The sequence below is a fragment of the Neoarius graeffei genome, chromosome 6, assembly GCF_027579695.1.
Source record: "Neoarius graeffei isolate fNeoGra1 chromosome 6, fNeoGra1.pri, whole genome shotgun sequence".
Lineage (NCBI taxonomy): Eukaryota > Metazoa > Chordata > Actinopteri > Siluriformes > Ariidae > Neoarius > Neoarius graeffei.
This window is the reverse complement of record NC_083574.1, coordinates 75952095-75972204: the sequence shown is the minus strand read 5'-3', so window position 1 is coordinate 75972204 and position 20110 is coordinate 75952095. Positions and strand designations below refer to the sequence as shown.

General features: G+C 43.5%; 1 protein-coding gene across 5 annotated transcripts in view; it reads right to left on the bottom strand.

The window, feature by feature from the left end:
* si (sucrase-isomaltase) overlaps nucleotides 1-20110 on the bottom strand; it is a 484577-nt gene that overhangs the window by 135438 nt on the left and 329029 nt on the right. For all 5 annotated transcript variants that reach the window (XR_009654900.1, XR_009654901.1, XM_060924052.1 and 2 more), the window contains one exon: nucleotides 621-770. Coding sequence is in view for 3 of the 5 variants with exons in the window: in XM_060924052.1 (XP_060780035.1) it covers nucleotides 621-770 (150 nt within the window). In the remaining 2 variants the exon portion in view is untranslated. The remainder of the gene's footprint in view (nucleotides 1-620; nucleotides 771-20110) is intronic.

Below are 20110 nucleotides of genomic sequence, written 5' to 3'. Positions count from 1 at the left end.
GCATGAAGAGGCTATTGGGAAACCCAACGCAGTCCTTTTATTGGTTATAATGTGGTATATGTTTGTCTTAAAGTTGGGAGCGACTGGGCCATTGGTCACTTCACAAATGCAGACAAATCTGTTTTTGGAAATGGAGTAGGCTCTCCATGAAAGACCATGATTACATGACAAATGTACTCTATCTTTTAATACTATGTATACAACACAGCTGTGCTGTGTTTGGTGGGAGTCACCAACCAACATCGCTAGTTATTGATCTACAAGTTTACCCTGTTTCACTGTGGCTTCTACGTATCTGAACAGACTGTTCAGATGATGAGATGAGGGAGCTGGACAGACAAAATGACTAAAACACCATTGCTCTGTTCTCTTCAGGTCAAGATAAATCAAGGGCTGTAATTCCAACTGGTGTCAGTATTGACAGGTAGTTGAATGACATTGTGTTTATTGCAGGAAACTGATAACCAAAGCAAAAGCAGACCTATGAAATAAGTTAAAACCAATACAATCAACTCAGAATTTTATTATAAAATAATTTTTTTCACATCACTGAATACCACACATTATTTCTAAGTCTGGACCTTTTCTTAAAGTCTCCGTCTAATTCCATGTACACTTACCTCCCAGATGCAGCCTCTTTTTGTGCAAGATCCTTCAGTAGCCGTTTCCTCAGGATGGCAGTCAAACCGCTGTAACTGTTCAACAGTGGAACTCCAGATGAGTGTGTAGTTTTTCCCCAGATGTAGCTGGAGATTTCTCAGGTATAGCACCTACAAAACAGACACCCTTGTCACAGCTTTATACACACATACACACACACCTCTCAGACCAAACAAGTAAGGACAATGAATTCAGCATATGTGAATTCAGCATTTGCTTCAAATTACCAATTCTATACATGAAATACTCTCATTTACACAGATCTCACAATTATAATTAATCTATAACTTACAAAATGTTCACATTCACCAAAATCCTCACCAAATACATATTTGTGGAAAGTGTTCTCACACTCGCCAAAATATGGACATTTAATCAAGCATGTGGCAGCAGCATAATGCATAAAGTTTTGCAGATACACCACAAGAGACATCAGCATTTCAAGTATCAGAATGGGGGAAATTTCACCAAGTCTTTTTCTTCAGCAGCCCAGTGTGGGTTTGTGTATGCTCCCTGTAGCCTCAGATTTCTGTTCTTGGCTGACAGGAGTGGAACCTGTTTTGCTCATCTGCCTCAAGGTTCGACTTGCTGTGCTTTCTGATTTTCTGTTCAGCACAATTGTAAAGAGTGATCATTTGAGTTACCATAGCCTTTCTGTCAACTTGAACTCATCTGGCTACTTTCCTCTGACCTCTCTCATCAACAACACATTTCTTCCTGCAGAAGTGACAGGATTTCTGTTTGTTTGTAACACCTTTCTGTGAAGAGTCTAGAGACTGTGTATGTACAAATCCTAGAAGATCAGCAGGTTCTGAAATACTCAAACCAGCCTATCTGGCACCAACAACAATGCAATGGTCAAAGTTGCAGAGATCACATTTTTTCCTCATTTGTGCTCTTTGCCTGTGTCTGCATGATTTAACGCATTGAGCTGCTGCCACATGATTTGAACATTGGATAATTGCATAAATTAGCAGGTGTGTATACATTATTAAGGTACATTTAGTATAGGTACACATTAATTAATTAATTAATTAATTAATTAATTAATTAATTAATTAATTAATTAATTGGGGGTAAATTATGAAATCAACTCAAACCTTTTAGATTTTTAAAGGGATCTTCCAGTGAATTTATTCTCAAACTTAATTTCAGTAAAAGTAGTCACATATTTCAAAAACCAAACTTTCATTTTTTGAGACCAAATCGTGGTCAAGAAAAAAATTATTATTATTATTATTATTATTATTATTATTATTAGGGCGGCACGGTGGTGTAGTGGTTAGCGCTGTCGCCTCACAGCAAGAAGGTCCTGGGTTCGAGCCCCGGGGCCGGCGAGGGCCTTTCTGTGTGGAGTTTGCATGTTCTCCCCGTGTCCGCGTGGGTTTCCTCCGGGTGCTCCGGTTTCCCCCACAGTCCAAAGACATGCAGGTTAGGTTAACTGGTAACTCTAAAATTGACTGTAGGTGTGAATGTGAGTGTGAATGGTTGTCTGTGTCTATGTGTCAGCCCTGTGATGACCTGGCGACTTGTCCAGGGTGTACCCCGCCTTTCGCCCGTAGTCAGCTGGGATAGGCTCCAGCTTGCCTGCGACCCTGTAGAAGGATAAAGCGGCTAGAGATAATGAGATGAGATGAGATTATTATTATTATTATTATTATTATTATTATGCCAGATAGGCTTCCTGTGGTGGTGATGTATGTGAGGACATCAGGTACTGGTCGTTTGGAGCAACTTCGCTGTTTATATTCTCTGTTTACTTTGTAGTTTTGCTAGTTTTACAAGTATTTACCAAATTTATCAGTTTTTAACTAAGTATACAATGGGGCAAAAAAGTATTTAGTCAGCCACCAATTGTGCAAGTTCTCCCACTTAAAAAGATGAGAGAGGCCTGTAATTTTCATCATAGGCACACTTCAACTATGAGAGACAGAATGGGGGAAAAGAATACAGGAAATCACATTGTAGGATTTTTAATTAATTCATTGGTAAATTCCTCGGTAAAATAAGTATTTGGTCACCTACAAACAAGCAAGATTTCTGGCTCTCACAGACCTGTAACAACTTCTTTAAGAGGCTTCTCTGTCCTCCACTCGTTACCTGTATTAATGGCACCTGTTTGAACTCGTTATCAGTATAAAAGACACCTGTCCACAACCTCAAACAGTCACACTCCAAACTCCACTATGGCCAAGACCAAAGAGCTGTCAAAGGACACCAGAAACAAAATTGTAGACCTGTACCAGGCTGGGAAGACTGAATCTGCAATAGGTAAGCAGCTTGGTGTGAAGAAATCAACTGTGGGAGCAATTATTAGAAAATGGAAGACATACAAGACCACTGATAATCTCCCTCGATCTGGGGCTCCACGCAAGATCTCACCCCATGGGGTCAAAATGATCACAAGAACGGTGAGCAAAAATCCTAGAACCACATGGGGGGACCTAGTGAATGACCTGCAGAGAGCTGGAACCAAAGTAACAAAGGCTACCATCAGTAACACACTATGCCACCAGGAACTCAAATCCTGCAGTGCCAGACGTGTCCCCCTGCTTAAGCCAGTACATGTCCAGGCCAGTCTGAAGTTTGCTAGAAAGCATTTGGATGATCCAGAAGAGGATTGGGAGAATGTCATATGGTCAGATGAAACCAAAATAGAACTTTTTGGTAAAAACTCAACTTGTCGTGTTTGGAGGAGAAAGAATGCTGAGTTGCATCCAAAGAACACTATACCTACTGTGAAGCATGGGGGTGGAAACATCATGCTTTGGGGCTGTTTTTCTGCAAAGGGACCAGGACGACTGATCCGTGTAAAGGAAAGAATGAATGGGGCCATGCATCGTGAGATTTTGAGTGAAAACCTCCTTCCATCAGCAAGGGCATTGAAGATGAAACGTGGCTGGGTCTTTCAGCATGACAATGATCCCAAACGCACCACCTGGGCAATGAAGGAGTGGCTTTGTAAGAAGCATTTCAAGGTCCTGGAGTGGCCTAGCCAGTCTCCAGATCCCAACCCCATAGAAAATCTTTGGAGGGAGTTGAAAGTCCATTTTGCCCAGTGACAGCCCCAAAACATCACTGCTCTAGAGGAGATCTGCATGGAGGAATGGGCCAAAATACCAGCAACAGTGTGTGAAAACCTTGTGAAGACTTACAGAAAATGTTTGACCTCTGTCATTGCCAACAAACGGTATATAACAAAGTATTGAGATGAACTTTTGTTATTGACCAAATTCTTATTTTCCACCATAATTTGCAAATAAATTCTTTAAAAATCAGACAATGTGATTTTCTGGATTTTTTTTTCTCATTTTGTCTCTCATAGTTGAAGTATAGGTACCTATGATGAAAATTACAGGCCTCTCTCATCTTTTTAAGTGGGAGAACTTGCACAATTGGTGACTGACTAAATACTTTTTTGCCCCACTGTACCTCGTTGTGTAGCATATAAATCCCATAATGATGCTAAAAAGAAAGCACAAGCTGGAACTAGACTACATTTTTGCAGAGAAAATGCAAAATGTGCTTGCTCAGCTGTAGCAGAGGGTCACCAACAGAAACTGGATCAGACATGAGACTTCACACTGCAAAATCTTTTTTTTTTTAAACATGATCTACAGAAAGTGTGTGGCAAAGTGTCACTGCTAGAAACTTGATCAGACATGAAACCTCACGCTGCAAAACCTTTTTTTGACATGATCTACAGAAAGTGTGTGTGGCAAAGTCTGTGTAGCATGTGTAATGTGCCTGATATATTCTGATCATGTCTTCATTTGGCATTCCAAATAAATTAAAACAGAAAAAAAACAGAAATAGTAGAAATAAAGTACCTTGAATTTGCACTTAAGTACTTGAGTAAATGTACTTAAATTTCCTTCCACCCTTGTTCAATTCATAGGACTCAACACATTTGTAGAGACAATGTGATGGACCAGAAACTATATGATAATGTTAAATTACTAGCTCCTGTCAGTATTGTGTTTATGGTATTTGACAGACACTTGAATAGACTAAGGCTGCCGCTTGCATGCAGTACAATTCTAGGTCTAACATGAGTTTAATGGTAATGGTAGTCTAACACATGGCATCATAGTGTGCATAAATCAGGGTTTTTTGTTTGTTTGTTTTTAAATCTCTGGGTAGTACAATGTTCTGGGTCTTGCCATTTCAGACATCCAGCTTAATCAGTGCTGTTGTACTTCATATCCCAAAGCAAATACATGGCCGGCAGGCATGGCCACCATGCACCACAGCACACCAGGTTCCTGTTTATGTTTGATTGGTCTGTTTATTTAAAAACTCCGCTAAACACCCAGATTTTCTCTTTTACCCACTCTGCCACATGATATACTCCTGTACTACATCAACTTAATGTGAAAGGCCGTCGTCTGGAATGCCTTTATACAAAAATTGGTCTTGTCCATAACAACATGTATGATGAACACATATGATAAGGATGATCTTTCAACAGCTAAAACTGCTTACTATGCAAATTTAATTAAGTCAGGTAAAGGGAATATAAGAGTATTATTTTCAACTTCCACCTCATCTGTACGACAATGCACAATATAACATTTTTATGACCTTTTTGAATGCTAAAATTGAAAATATCCACCAGCAATTGACTTCATCAAGAAATATAGCATATAGCTTTCCTTATCTAGCTTTTTATGAGCCCCATCTTTCTTCTCTTTCTAGTTTTAAACTCCCAACTGTGGCTGATACCTCTAGTTTATTAAAAAAATAAAATAAAATCGAAATCTTCTACCTACCAGTTCGACCACCTTCCTACTTATCTGGTAAAAGCATATTTACCCTCCTTCTCTGTAATTATGGACATCATGCATTCCTTCCTTATTAGTGGTCTTGTACCTTCATCTCTTAAAGCAGTTGCAATAACTCCAATAAAAAAATAATAATAATAAATTAAAAAGAACCTGGTGCTGACTCCAACAGTCTAAACAATTATCACCCTATCTCAAACGTACCTTTCCTCTCAAAAAATGCTTGAAAAATCTATTGTAGTAAAGGTTCACTCTGACCTCATTGACAATCAGTTGTTTGAACAATTTCAGTCTGGGTTTTGTCGATTTCACAGTAAAGAGACAGCTTTGGTCAAAATCACCAATAACCTGCTCATAGCAGCTGATTCTGGGCTCTTAAACATATTAGTGTTCCTTGATCTGAGTTCAGCCTTTGAAACAATCTCTCGTAATATTCTCTTTGAGAGATTAACATATATTGGCATCATCAACATCCCTCTTACCTGGTTTAAATCATATCTCTCTGGTTGCACACAGTTTGTACAATTTATAAAAAAAAAAAAAATCAGATCACAGTCTTGCCCAGTTATAAGCAGTGTTCCCTAGGTCCCCTAGTTTAAGGTCCCCTTCTACTTTTTACTTATCTTCTGCTTCTTGGCCACATTTTTAGGAAATTTGGTATTCAGTTTCACTGTTATGCTGATGACACCCACCTCGAACTGTCTACCAAGCTGAATCCCAGCCTTCTACCCTCTTCGCTTTGTGATTGTCTACTGGAAATTAAATCTTGGTTGACCTCTAATTTTCTCAAACTTAACAGTAAAAGCAGATATTCTCCTCATTGTGGTGAAAACTAATTTGGCCAAACCTAACAGCTTTCACTGACTATTGACAATGTCATAGTTTCTCCTTCCATACAGGTTTCTCCTTCCATACATAAACCTTAACTGTACTTTACACTTTGAAGCACATATCAATAACATCACTCAGTCTGCATATTTTCATCAACACAATATCAATCATTTACATCTGTCTCTTATACTTCATAGCACTACTGTTCTTATACAAGCCTTAGTTACATCCCTCATTGATTACTGCAACTCTCTGGTCTTTCTCACATATTCCTTCATTAAGTTCAGCTGGTTCAGAACTTGTCAGTAACAGCGCTGAAAACCTAGTTCAGAGCAGCCTCCAAACATGGCTGCTCTGGACTACAACTCCCAAGCACCACAGTGCCCCACAGCTCCAAAATACTAACAAGTGCACCTGTCTCCTATTTGCCAGTAATCACTTCCCTATATAAGCTCAGCAGTCACAAACACCCATTGCGAAGTATCATTCTGTGTCTCCACATCTGATCATGCCAAGCCTTCTGGCTTCCTGCCTGACTACTTGTGTTTTGACTCAGTTTATGTTTATTTTTGGACTCCATTTCCTCGCCTGCCCTTTGATATCCTGTTGGTTGATCAACTGACCTGTGCCCGTCCCTGACTACATCTTCAGCTGACTGATTTGGATTTGTTGACCATTTGCGACGCACCTGCTCTTCCCTGCACTTGCATCTGTAAGTGCCTGCACCCTTACAGGATACTTTGCCAGCAATGGATGTAGCAGAGGAAGCAAAGCAAACTGCGCTCAATGCTCAGGGGCGACTGTTAGGAGAGCATCAGCAAACGATAAGTGATCTTAACACCAGCATGTCGCAACTCACTGCTATTGTTTCACAGGCCATCCTCACATGCCCCTTGCCCTCCGCTGGTACAGCCCAAATGGTTTCCCATCCCAAAAAGTATTCAGGGGAAATTTCTGACTGCAAGTGATTTCATCTACAATGCTCCCTATATTTTGCCACTCTCATGGGAGCCACAGATGATCACCCAATTCCTCAATCTTCTCACAAGCTAGGCTTTACAGTGGGCTAGTGCTGTTTGAGAATGTGGGGGTGAACACATCACCTCAAACAATAAATTTACTGAACTGTTCAAGTGAGTTTTTGATCACCAACCTGAAGGTGTTGAGGTCAGCGAGAGCCTGCAAACCATCAGACAGAGAAAGAAGAATGTCCAAGTATGCATTAGAATTTAGCATGCTAGCCACCAGTAGTGGCTGGAATGAGCCTGCTCTTAAGGCCACCTTTCATCAAGGTCTATGCCCTAAAGTGCTCACTGAACTGACATGCTGTGATCAACATCTCACTCTAGACTCGCTCGTTGATCTGGCTATTCGCCTAGACTGACCACCTTCTGAGAAACCAACCAACCTCCAGCCCCTCCTATTACTCTGGCATCCCTGACTCCCATGGAAGTCTCTCATGCTTGCCTCCAACATTCAGAGAGGGGTAGGAGGTGCCATGAGGGATTATGTTTTTACTGTGGTGAGTCCGGCCATCTGATAGCCAAGTGCCCAGTTTGCCCACCAAACCCTAAGAAGAAGAGTCATATCCATCAAGAAACCATTCAACCCAGCCCGGTGAGTCATGAAATGGTTCACATACCACATTCACTAAATATGCCTGTATTGTTAAAGCTGCCAGACTCAACCCATGTTCTCTCTGCCTTCATACACTCGGGGGCAGAGAGGAACTTCATCAGTAGCACAATTGTCCAGGAAAAAAAAAAAAAACTTACCCATGGAAGAACTCCAATGACCAGTAAACCTTAAAGGAACAGTCCACCGTACTTCCATAATGAAATATGTTCTTCTCTGAATTGAGACGAGCTGATCTGTACCTCTCCGAGCTTTGCGCGACCTCCCAGTCAGTCAGACATGCTGTCACTCCTGTTAGCAATGTAGCTAGGCTCAGCATGGCCAACGGTATTTTTTGGGGCTGTAGTTAGATGCGACCAAACTCTTCCGCGTTTTTCCTGTTTACATAGGTTTATATGACCAGTGACATGAAACAAAGTTCAGTTACACAAATTGAAATGTGGCGATTTTCTATGCTATGGAAAGTCCACACTATAATGACAGGCGTACTAACACCTTCTGCGCGCTTCGACAGCACATTGATACCTGCACTCAAATCAGCTAAGATCTTCTTCTCAAAGCTGGATCTTTGAAGCACCTATGACCTCATCAGGATTCGAGAACGCGATGAGTGGAAGACTGCATTTAGTACTACACCTGGGCACTTCAAATATTTGATTATGCCTTATGGGCTTTCTTGCACATCAAGTGCCTCATAAACAATGTACTTAGAGACATGCTGGAGAGATTTGAAATAGCTTACATAGATGAAATCCTGATCATCTCCCCCAGCAAAAATTTGCATCACAAACATGTAAGGTCAGTATTCACCTGACTATTGAAGAACCACTTGTATGTTAAAGCAGAGAAATGTGAGTTTCATGTCCACCAGATAGCCTTCCTTGGGTACATTATCAGCACAGAAGGTGCAAGCATGGATGAGAGCAAGGTCTCGGCAGTCACAGCTTGGCCAACTCTTACTACCATGAAAGAACTACAACGCTTCCTGGGGTTTGCAAATTTTTAGCGCTGCTTCATTGGTGGGTTCAGCATGATCACTGTTCCTCTCATGACCCTGCTAAAGAAGGGGCTACAACACCTCCAGTGGAACCCAGCAGTCAAGGAAGCTTTCAATCAGCTCAAGACTGCCTTCACAACAGCCTCCATCCTTCAGTGTCCAGACCCTACTAAACTTTTTTTGTCATAGAGTTTGATGCCTCAGAGACCAGAGTGGGAGGGGTCCTTTCTCAGTGCTTAGGGGATAAACCAACACCCCATCACTTTCCACTCCAAGAAACTCACCCCAGCTGAGCAGAACTATGACATTGGCAAGTGAGAACTCCTAGCAATTAAACTGGCACTAGACAAATTGAGGCACTGGCTAGAGGTCACCACACATCCATTCGCTATCCTCACAGGCCACAAAAATCTAGAATATTTGAAGACAGCTAAACACCTGAACCCACATCAAGCCAGATGGGCCTTTGTTCTTCACCTGATTCTAATTCATGATCTCCTACCACACTGGTTCTAGAAACACTAAAGCAGATGCCCCCTCCAGAAACCCATCTTCTCACCTGAATGTTTTGGCACACCATGTCCTGGGACATAGATAAAGAAATAGCATGATCTCAGCTTCCTAATCTGCCTGAGAACTGTCCCCTTGGACTCATATATGTGCCACCTCGATTCCAAAGTAAACTTATCACTTGGGCCCACTCCTCTCTGGCCACAGTACTCCCCAAAAGTAAAAATAACCACTTTGTCTCATCCTGCTCTGCCTGTGCCCAAGTGAAAGTACCATGAGCTCCACCTGCCAGAAAGCTCTGTCCACTCCTGGTGCCTCAACAACCCCAGTCACATATAGCCATAGACTATCACTGACCTTCCATGATCCCAAGGCAATACAGTCATCCTAGTGGCCATAGATCAATTCTCCAAAGCCCTCAAACTCCTCCCTCTACCCAGTCTACCCACAGCATTCAAAATCACAGAACTCATACTTAGTCACATCTTCAGATATTATGGTATCCCTGATGATATCATCAGTGACCAGGGTCTCCAGTTCATCTCTCAGTTATGGATAAAGTTCATGCACAGGCTAGGGGTATTGGTGAGCTTAACTTTTGGATACCACCCACAATCTAACGGCCAGGTGGAACACACCAACCAGGAAGTAGGCTGCTTCCTCAGGATTTTCTGTATGAGGAACCAGAAAGACTGGGCACAATTCCTTCCCTGGGCGGAATATGCCTAGAACTCTTTGAAACTTTCTGCTCCTCAGCTAACTCCTTTTCAGTGTATCCTTAGCTATCAGCCACTACTCTTCCCCTGGGATGATTTCCCCCACTCAAATCCTGGTGGTGGACTCTTGGTTTAAGAGGAGTGAGCAAGTATGGGAGGAAGTTCACCAAAGACTAGAATGAGTCAACAATAAGTATAAGCAATACACAGACAAGCATAGAGGGGAGACCCTGGAATAAGCTCCTGGCAATCGAGTGTAGGTGTCCACTAAGGACTTACGAGAACCAAATACCTGCTGGAAACTCCAAGCCTGATACAATGGTCCTTATAAGGTGATTTGCAAAGTCAATAAAGTTTCATATAAGTTGGAACTCCCACCTCACTGCAGAATGGCTCCCACATTCCATATGTCATGCTTAAAGCCTGCCATCCAAGGCCCCCTAGCCACAAACACACCCACCCAAGAATCTCCCTCCCTGGAAGTAGAAGGGGACCCTATATACCAGGTTCATAAAATCCTCAGTTCTTGGCACAGACAAGGGCAGCTGGAGTATCTAGTTGACTGGGAGGGATACGGCCCAGAGGAGCAGAGCTGGGTTAGCTCCAGAGACATTTTGGATCCACTCCTCATCCCAGAGGGAGCTCCTTGGGGGTGGGGTGGGGTGGGATGTGTGTCAGTAACAGTGCTGAAACCTGAGTTTTGAACAGCCCCAAACATAGCCACTTTGGACTACAACTCCCAAGCACCACAGTGCCCCTCAGCTCCAGAATACTACTGTAACAAGTGCATCTGTCCCCTATTTGCCCATAATTACTTCCCTATATAAGCTCAGCAGTCACAAACACCTGTTGCAAAGTATTGTTCTGTGTCTCTGTACCTGATAATACCAAGCCTTCTGACTTCCTGCCTGACTCCTCGTGTTTTGACTCAGTTTAAGTTTATTTTCCAACTCCTTTTCCTTGCCTGCCCTTTGACATCCTGTTAGTTGATTGACTGGCCCATGCCTGTCTCTGACTACATCTTCAGCTTACTGATTTGGACTTGCTGACAGTTTACGATGCACCTGCTCTTCCCTGTGCTTGCATCTGTAAGTTCCTGCAACATGACAGAATTCAGCTGCCCATGTCATGACCAGAACCCCATCAGTAGAACCTATTACTCCTGTCCTCCAATAACTTCACTGGCTTCCTCTTAAATACCATATCAATTAAAAGATTCTGCTACAGAGATACCTCTGTATCTCTCTGACTTACTTCACATATGCACACCTTCTTGTACTCTTAGATCCTCTTCTTCCATCAATCTTGTTACACCTCCAGCTTGTTTCACTACCATGGGGTAGTCAGAGCCTTCAATTGTGTTTCCCTGTGCCTCTGGAACTCCCTTCTACATGACATTTGTAATACTGACTCTTCTAACCTTCAAATCCTGCCTTAAGACACCTTTTTAGACTTACCTATTCTGTGTGATTTCAGCACTAATGACTTTTGCAATTTTATTTAATATTTCATGCCTTGTCAGGTTGTTGATGCCATATTAGATTGTTACAACTGTACATTTTTTTAGTAAGGTATCCTTGAGTCCCTTGAAAGGAGTCAATAAATAAAATGAATTATTATTTATTATTATTTGCAGTGTTGAGGCTACCAAGTGCAGTATTATGCTGTTGTTTAATTAGCAACAATGATGACAGCATTAGCAACAATGATAACAACAACAAGAACAAAAACTCAAACGCTCTGGAACATTTTCAGACACTTCTTTGTCTGTCTCTATAAAACAACAAAACAGAGGAATACACGATGGACTGCTGTAACAGGTATTAGAATTCAGTGCATGAGACCAGGCCAAGGCAAGAGGACACAAGAATGGAGTATTCTATGCACTAAAATCTTTAGTTAGTAAATATATGTTTAGTCTTGCTGACAGTACACTTCAGTTAATGAATGACAAACATTTGTCCCCATCATGTGGCTTTTAATAAGCAAATGATCATGGAAATGTTTGGGAAAAAAAAAAACTCAGACAGGCACTTTTGTTGATGGAGCTCTGCCCAGCACTATATGACACACCACACATAGGGTGAGCACGGTGGTGTAGTGGTTAGCACTGTTGCCTCACAGCAAAAATGTTCTGGGTTCAAGCCCAGTGGCCAACAGGGGCCTTTCTGTGTAAAGTTTGCATGTTCTCCCTGTGTCTGTTTGAGTTTCATCTGGGTGCTCCGGTTTCCCCCATAGTCCAAAACCATGCAGGCTAGACCTAATTGGTGGCTCTAAATTGACCGTAGATGTGAATGTGAGTGTGAATGGTTGTTTGTGTCTATGTGTCAGGCCTGTGATGATTTGGCAACTTGTCCAGGGTATACCCCACCTCTTGTCCATAGTCAGCTGGGATAGGCTTCATGAAGCTTGCCAGCAGGCCTGCACAGGATAAGCGGTTATGGATGGATGGATGGATGGATGGATGGATGGATGGATGGATGGCATAGGGGATACTACCCTAGTCCATCAATATCAGATTAAATGACCACCAGAAAGCAGCACAGGCTATGGCAACAGTTTGATGAGGATGTATCCAGGATCATTAATGCAACAGCAAAGGTAGATGTCAAAGGACAACTCCAAAACCTGACCATGATCATAGTAAGCTTCGCAGCTGAGAGGTTTGGCTTTGATGAGAATAAGGTCAGCAATTCCACCACACCAAGAACCCAAGGGCAGGCAAGATCCACCAACTGCAGCAAAAGCTGGTGAGACAGTTCAAGGCAGCAGCTGAAGAGGAGAAGCCAGGACTCTGAGTTCCAACATACCATCAGGAAGAAGCTCATGATCGTGTGCAGAGCTGAATGCCATAGGAGATGGAGGATCGAGTGAACCAGGAAGCAAAGCACATTCCAAGCTGACCCCTTTGGCTTCATGAAGCGGTTGCTAGGGCAGAAGAGTTGGAGCAGTTTTGCCTTGAGGAATGGGCAAAAATCCCATTAGCTAGATGTGCTAAGTTAACAGAGACATACCCCAAGAGACCTGTAGCTGTAATTGCAGCAAAAGGTGGCTCTACAAAGTATTGACTTTAGGGCATGAATACCTCTGCACACTCCAGACTTGTGTTTTTACATCTTAATTATTGTTTGTGTCATAATTGAAAAAAAAAAACATCTTTAAAGAGGTAGGCATGTTGTGTAAATCAAATGGTGCTAACCCCCCAAAATCCATTTCAATTCCAGCTTGTCATGTGACAAAACAGGACAAACACCAAGGGGGATGAATATTTTTGCAAGACACTGTACCAGCATGACATCTTGCTCTGTATCCTCTGGCCTCTGTTAGTGTACAAGTTGACACTGTCTACTGTGGAGACCCTGCAGAGAAAGATCAGCTGTTACCTCCACAGATGGCTGGATTTGCCATGCAGTCTCAGCAGTGCAGAATTGTACAGTAGGATCAGCAAACTCCAGCTTCCCATCAGCAGCCTGGAGGAGGAGATCAGAGTTTCCCACACAAGAGAGGCACTGGTATATTGGGACTCCATTGACTCCAGAGTGGCAACAGCAGGCATCAAGGTGAGGACAGGCAGGAAGCAGAGAGCTCAAGAGGGGCTGGAGCTGGCAGAGTCTTGGCTGAGATACAGTGCCAATTGAGTGTGCAGGGTTGGGAGCCATCCCAGAACCTCGATCCGACAAGGACAGATGCTATCTAATCCTGGAGTAGACGCAGGCAGGTTTTGAGGAGGTGATGACCAGCAGAATGGTGAGCATGTGACAGCAAGGGGTGTGGACAAGGTGGGAAGGTGTGCTGAAGAGGACACTGACCTGGAGTGACATCTGGCAGGCAGACTGATGTGCTGTTTATGAGATCCAAGCTGTTTAGGAGGTGCTACCCAGCCCAGCAAACCTGCACATCTGGGGCAAGAGTGAATTACCAACATGTCCTCTCTGCCCCAAAAAGGGTACACTGGAGCACATCCTAAGCAGTTGCCCAACAGCTCTTGGAAAGGGCCACTACCACTGGCCACATGAGCAGGTGCTGAAGTCAGTGGCTGAGGCTGTCTCCAGGGCAGTAAGCAACAACAAGCACACCCACAGTCAAAGGAAAAATCTCATTTGTTAGAGCTGGAGAGAAGCCATGACCACAGTCTACACCATCAGCCACCCTGCTGTCATTGACATTAGACTGGGAGCTGTGAATTGATCTTGGCAGGCAGCTCAATTTCCCCAGACCATTTGACACCAACTTCCTTGAGGCCAGACGTGGTGCTAATATAGGCTTCTTCTAAGCAGGTCTTCGGAGTTGAGGTGACAGTCCCCTGGGAAGACCACATGGAAGAGACCAACAAGCACATGTGGTTCAAGTACCATGAGCTGAAGGAGCAGTGGCAGAGGAATGGCTGGAAAACTTGCTGTGAGTCCAGAGAAGTGGGATGTAGAGGCTTTGCTGCCTGCTCCCTATGCAAGACTTACACCCTACTTGGCATCACAGGAACTATAAAGAAGAGAGCCATCAAATCCACCATAGAGGGTGCAGAGAGGGCCTCTAGGTGGATCTGGATAAAAAGGTCTGAAACATGGGCCAATGCTGCTGGGACACAAGCTGGGGTCTGATCATCCCTGGCGGGGTTGCCTGAGTGAGGGTGTCTGATGTTGAAAGACCCAAAACACCCAGTGACCTTAGGAAACATCAGTGATGCATCTCAGCACATCTACAGATGTATCGATACACCAACATCACCACACATTCCCTTTTCATTACACATCAAGTGAAGTATTTCAGATATTTAAATGTTATCCACTGAATAAGTCTCAGTGGATAATAAGCTATGATCAATAATATTTAGAAGTTTGAATGCCTAAAATAATTCTATCAGAGTCCCTATTTAGCACACCCCTGAATGGCAATATGATGGTTTCTAAGTGCCCTGTGCGCTAATTAGGTTGAATAATGTATTCATAACATGTAAAGTGAAATATTTCAAGCCTTTTTTGTTTTAAATTTTGATGATTATGGGTTATAGCTCATGAAAATCAGAAATCCAGTATCTCACATTATTAGAATATTTCTTAAGATCAATCAAAAAAGGATTTCCAAAAGAGAAATGTCCAACTTCTGAAAAGTATGTTCATTTATAGACTCAGCAATTGGTTGGGGCTCCTTTACCACAAATTACTTCATCAGTTTGGCATGGCATGGAGGTGATCATCCTGTGGTGCTGCTGAGGTGTTATTGACACCCAGGTTGCTTTTATAGCAGCCTTCAGCTAGTCTCTTTTTTGGATTGGGTGTTTCTCATCTTCCTCTTGATAATACCCCATAGATTGTCTATGGGGTTCAGGTCAGGCGAGTTGGCTGGCCAATCAAGCACAGTAATATCATGGTCAGCAAACCATTTGGTAGTAGTTTTGGCACTGTGGGCAGGTGCTAAGTCCTGCCGGAAAAGGAAATCAGCCTCTCCATAAAGCCTATCAGCAGGTGGAAACATGAAGTGCACTAAACTCTCCTGGTAGACAGCTGCATTGACTTTGGACTTGATAAACCACAGAGGACCAACACCGGTAGATGACATGGCAACCCAAATCATCACAGACTGCAGAAACTTCACATTGGACTTCAAACACCTTGGATGCTGTGCCTCTCCACTCTTTCTCCAGACTCAAAGAAATTGACTTACAAATGAAATGCAAAATTTACTTTCATCTGAAAAGAGGACTTTGGATTATTGAGCAACAGTTCAAGGGTGGGTTTTCTGAAAGTCTTTTAAGAAGAAGAAGAGCATCTTTAATTGCCTCTTCAGGTCCACTGTTAAGCTAAAGTGTGTGGCAGTGGGGGCGTGGCCAAGTGTCGGTTTGTGAATGGAGGATGGGGCCAGGGAAGGTGAGTGGCAAAGTCAGTACACCTGTTGTCAATTAATGTTGTGTATGTCTGTTGCAGTGACAATGGAGCAAAGAAAAGGAGGGAGAGAGTGAAGAGGGGGATTTCTCCTGACCAGAGCATCTGTATGTGTGTGTGGCACATGTGAATGAGTGAAAGTAAATGCTGAAAAGGGGGGCTGTGTTGACACCATTCCCTGCCTGTTTGTGCTTCAGTATTTCTCCCACAGTAGAGTCTTCCTACAGTGGTGCCAAAAGCCAGGATACTGAAGCGAACCACCCCATGGAGTCCTCCCCACTTAAGGACCTCATTCATGCCCTTGGTGCTGCCCAACAGAGCCAGCACCAAGCACTGATTGCCCTCTGGGAGGAGCAGGAACATCACTTTGAAGCCTTGCTGCTGGCCCAACAGGAAGATTGCCAGGCATTCTGGAATTTGCTTGCATTTTCGGGGTCCTCAACCACCACCACTGCAGATCCACCCGATGTCACACTAGCAAAGATGGAGCCGCATTACAATCCTGAGGCATTCCTCATGTTCTTTGAGCAAGTGGCCAAGGCATGGGGGTGGCCACTTGAGCAATGCGTGGCCTGTTTACTCCTGCTGCTGTCCAGAGGCACCCAGCTCACTGTGCAACAGCTTCCTGCCGACAGTCAGCTCGAATATGCCGACTTGAAGTGAGCCATCCTGCAGTGTGTTGGCCACTCCCTAGAACAAAACCATCAGCGCTTCTGCACACTGACATTGGAGGAAGTCAGCCAGTCGTTTGCATTCAGCCAACAGTTCTGGGATGCCTACAGGTGGTGGCTGAGGATGGATGACCGCGACGTCGAGGGAATCATTGATGTGGTGGCACTGGAGCAGTTCATCACACAGCTGCCAGAACTGACAGTGCAGTGGGTCCAGTGCCACCACCAGGCATTTCTAGATCAAACCATCAAGTTGGGGGAGGACCATCTGGTGGCGGTTCCTGCGGCAGGCATACATTCCACCTTTTCTCTCTCTGTCTCTCCCCCTTCCCCTTCTTCCTGTCTCACCTCTCCCTCTCCCCACCCTGTTCCCCCACCATGGAGATGGGGGCCAGCTCCCCGCAGCTGGCTCGGCTCACCCATGGTGTCCCCCTCCCTTCTTTCCCTTCTGTGTCTGTGTCCCCCCCCAGGTGAGTGATCCCCATATTGCCAGTGCAGTGGTGAAGCCTGGAATGGTATGCTGGCACTGCGGGGGACCCGGGCATCTCCAGGGCCAGTGCTCTGCAATGGAGGTGGGAGCTGTGGTCCAGATCCCCAACGCACCAGAGACTGCTTTTGATCAGGCTGGAGTGTATTGCATACCAGTGAGTATTCAAGGGGATACATATCAAGCGTTGGTGGATTCTGGCTGTAATCCACCAAAACCTGGTGCAAGGTGAGGCATTAGGGAGAGCACAAGCGGTGAAAGTTGTGTGTATACACAGGGATGTTCACGAATATCCACTAGTGTCAGTCCACATTCTATTTTGGGGAAAAAAGCATAGTGCAGAGACAGCGGTTCACCCATGCGTCACCCACCCACTGATTTGGGGACCGATTGGCTGGGATTTAAAGGTCTAATGGCACGTGTCTAGTGGGCAGATCCTGCAGTAATACATCACAGGGGGATTCCAGTGTAGCATTAATTAGGGAAGCCATCTCAGAGCTGTCAATGTCAGCACCACATCAGGGTGATATGAGGAGCAGGGAACAGCCCACCCCTCCTCCCTCTCTTGGGGATTCCCCTGAGGATTTCCCATTTGAACAAATGTGAGATGAGACTCTGCATCATGCCTTTGACCAAGTGAGAATAATCAATGGTCAACCTCTCCAGCCACATGTGACACCCTCTTTCCCATACTTTGCAATTATTATAGACAGGTTATACCAAGTGACACAGGACGCTCAAACCCATGAAGAAATAACCCAATTATTAATCCCAAAGAGCTGTAGGGAACTCATATTCCATGCAGCTTACTTTAATATGTTGGCTGGACACTTAGGTCAGGATAAGACATGAGCCCAAACAATGGCTTAGTTCTACTGTCCAGGGATTCATGGGGATGTCCACCGGTGGTGTGCAGCTTGCCGTGAATGCCAACCACTAAATCCAGCAGCCCTCCAAAAGTGCCCTTGCACCCTCTCCTTCTAATTGAGACCCTCTTTGAGAGAACTGGCATGGATCTTGTCGGGCCATTAGATCGGTTGGCATGGGGATATCATTTTATTTTAGTCCTAGTGAACTATGCAATGCAATATCCAGCAGCAGTCCTGCTGCGTAACATTTCTGCATGTAATGTGTCAGAGGGACTGTTGAAAATTCTCTCCCGAGTTGGGATTCCCAAAGAAATCCTGACTGACCAAGGCACTACAATTATGTCATGCACACTTTACAAGCTTTATGAGTTATTGGGGATTAAATAAATCTGCACAAGCGTCTATCACTCACAAACAAATGGCTTGGGAGAACCATAAGCTTCTTAAAATTGCATAATTAGTTGATTAAGATCCGTGTGCAATCAAAGTGTCACATGATCTGTAACATGATGTCTGTATAAATCAACCTGTTCTGGAAGGACCCTGATTCTGCAACACGAAAACAAAGGAGCACTCCAAACAAGTCAAAGACAAAGTTGTGGAGAAATATAGATCAGGGTTGGGTGATTAAAAAAAAAATCCTAAACTGTGAATATCTCACAGAGCACCATTAAATTCATTATAGCCAAATGGAAAGAATACGGCACCACTACAAACCTGATAAGAGAAGGCCGCTCATAAAAACTCACAGAAAAGGCAAGGAGGGCATTAATCAGAGATGCAACAAAGACACCAAAGATAATACAGAAGAAGGTACAAAGATCCACAGCAGAGATGGGAGTATCTGTCCAGAGGACCACTTTAAGCCATTCATTCCAGACAGCAGGGCTTTATGGAAGAGCGGCCAGAAAAAAGCTATTGCTTAAAGGGGAAAAAAACATTTGGAGTTTGCCCAACAGCATGTGACAGACTCCCCAAACACATGGAAGAAGATTCTCTGGTCAGATGAGACTAAAATTAAACTTTTGGATCATCAAAGGAAATGCCAAGTGTGGCACAAACCCAACACTTTCCACCACCCTGAGAAAACCATTCCTACAGTGAAGCAAGGTGGTGGCAGTATCATGCTGTTGGGATGTTTTTCATCTACAGGGATAGGAAAGCTAGTAAGGATTGAAGGAAGGATGGATAACACTAAATACAGGGCAATTCTGGAGGAAAACCTGTTTGAGTCAGCCAGAGGTTTGAGACTGGGACAAAGGTTCACAGTCAAGCAGGACAATGACCCTAAACATACTGCTAAAGCTACACTGGAGTGGTTTCAAGGGAAACATTTAAATGTCTTGTAATGGCCTAATCAAAGCCCAGATGTCAATCCAGTTGAGAATCTGTGGCATAATTTAAAGATTCCTTTACACCAATGCAACCCATCTAACTTGAAGGAGTTGGAGGAGTTTTGCCTTGAGAAATGGGCAAAAATCCCAGTGGCTAGATGTGCTAAGCGAAGACAGACATACCCCAAGAGGCATGCAGTTGTAATTGCAGTAAAAGGTGGCTCAACAAAGTATTGACTTTGGGGTGAATACCTATGCACACTCCAGATTTCTGTTATTTCATCTTAATTATTGTATGTATCACAAATAAATAAATATATAAATAAATAGCACATTTAAAGTGGTAGGCATGTTGTCAATCAAATGGTGCTAACTCCCCAAAAATCCATTTTAATTCCAGCTTGTAATGTGACAAAACAGGACAAACACCAAGGGGGATGGATACTTTCGCAAGACATTGTACAGTGGTGCTTGAAAGTTTGTGAACCCTTTAGAATTTTACATGTTTCTGCATAAATGACCTAAAACATCATCAGATTTTCACACAAGTCCTAAAAGTAGATAAAGAGAACCCAGTTAAACAAATGAGACAAAAATATGATACTTGATCATTTATTTATTGAGGAAAATGATCCAATATTACACGTGAGTGTATGTGAACCTTTGCTTTCAGTATCTACTGTGACCCCCTTGTGCAGCAATAACTGCAAATAACATTTCCAATAACTGTTGATCAG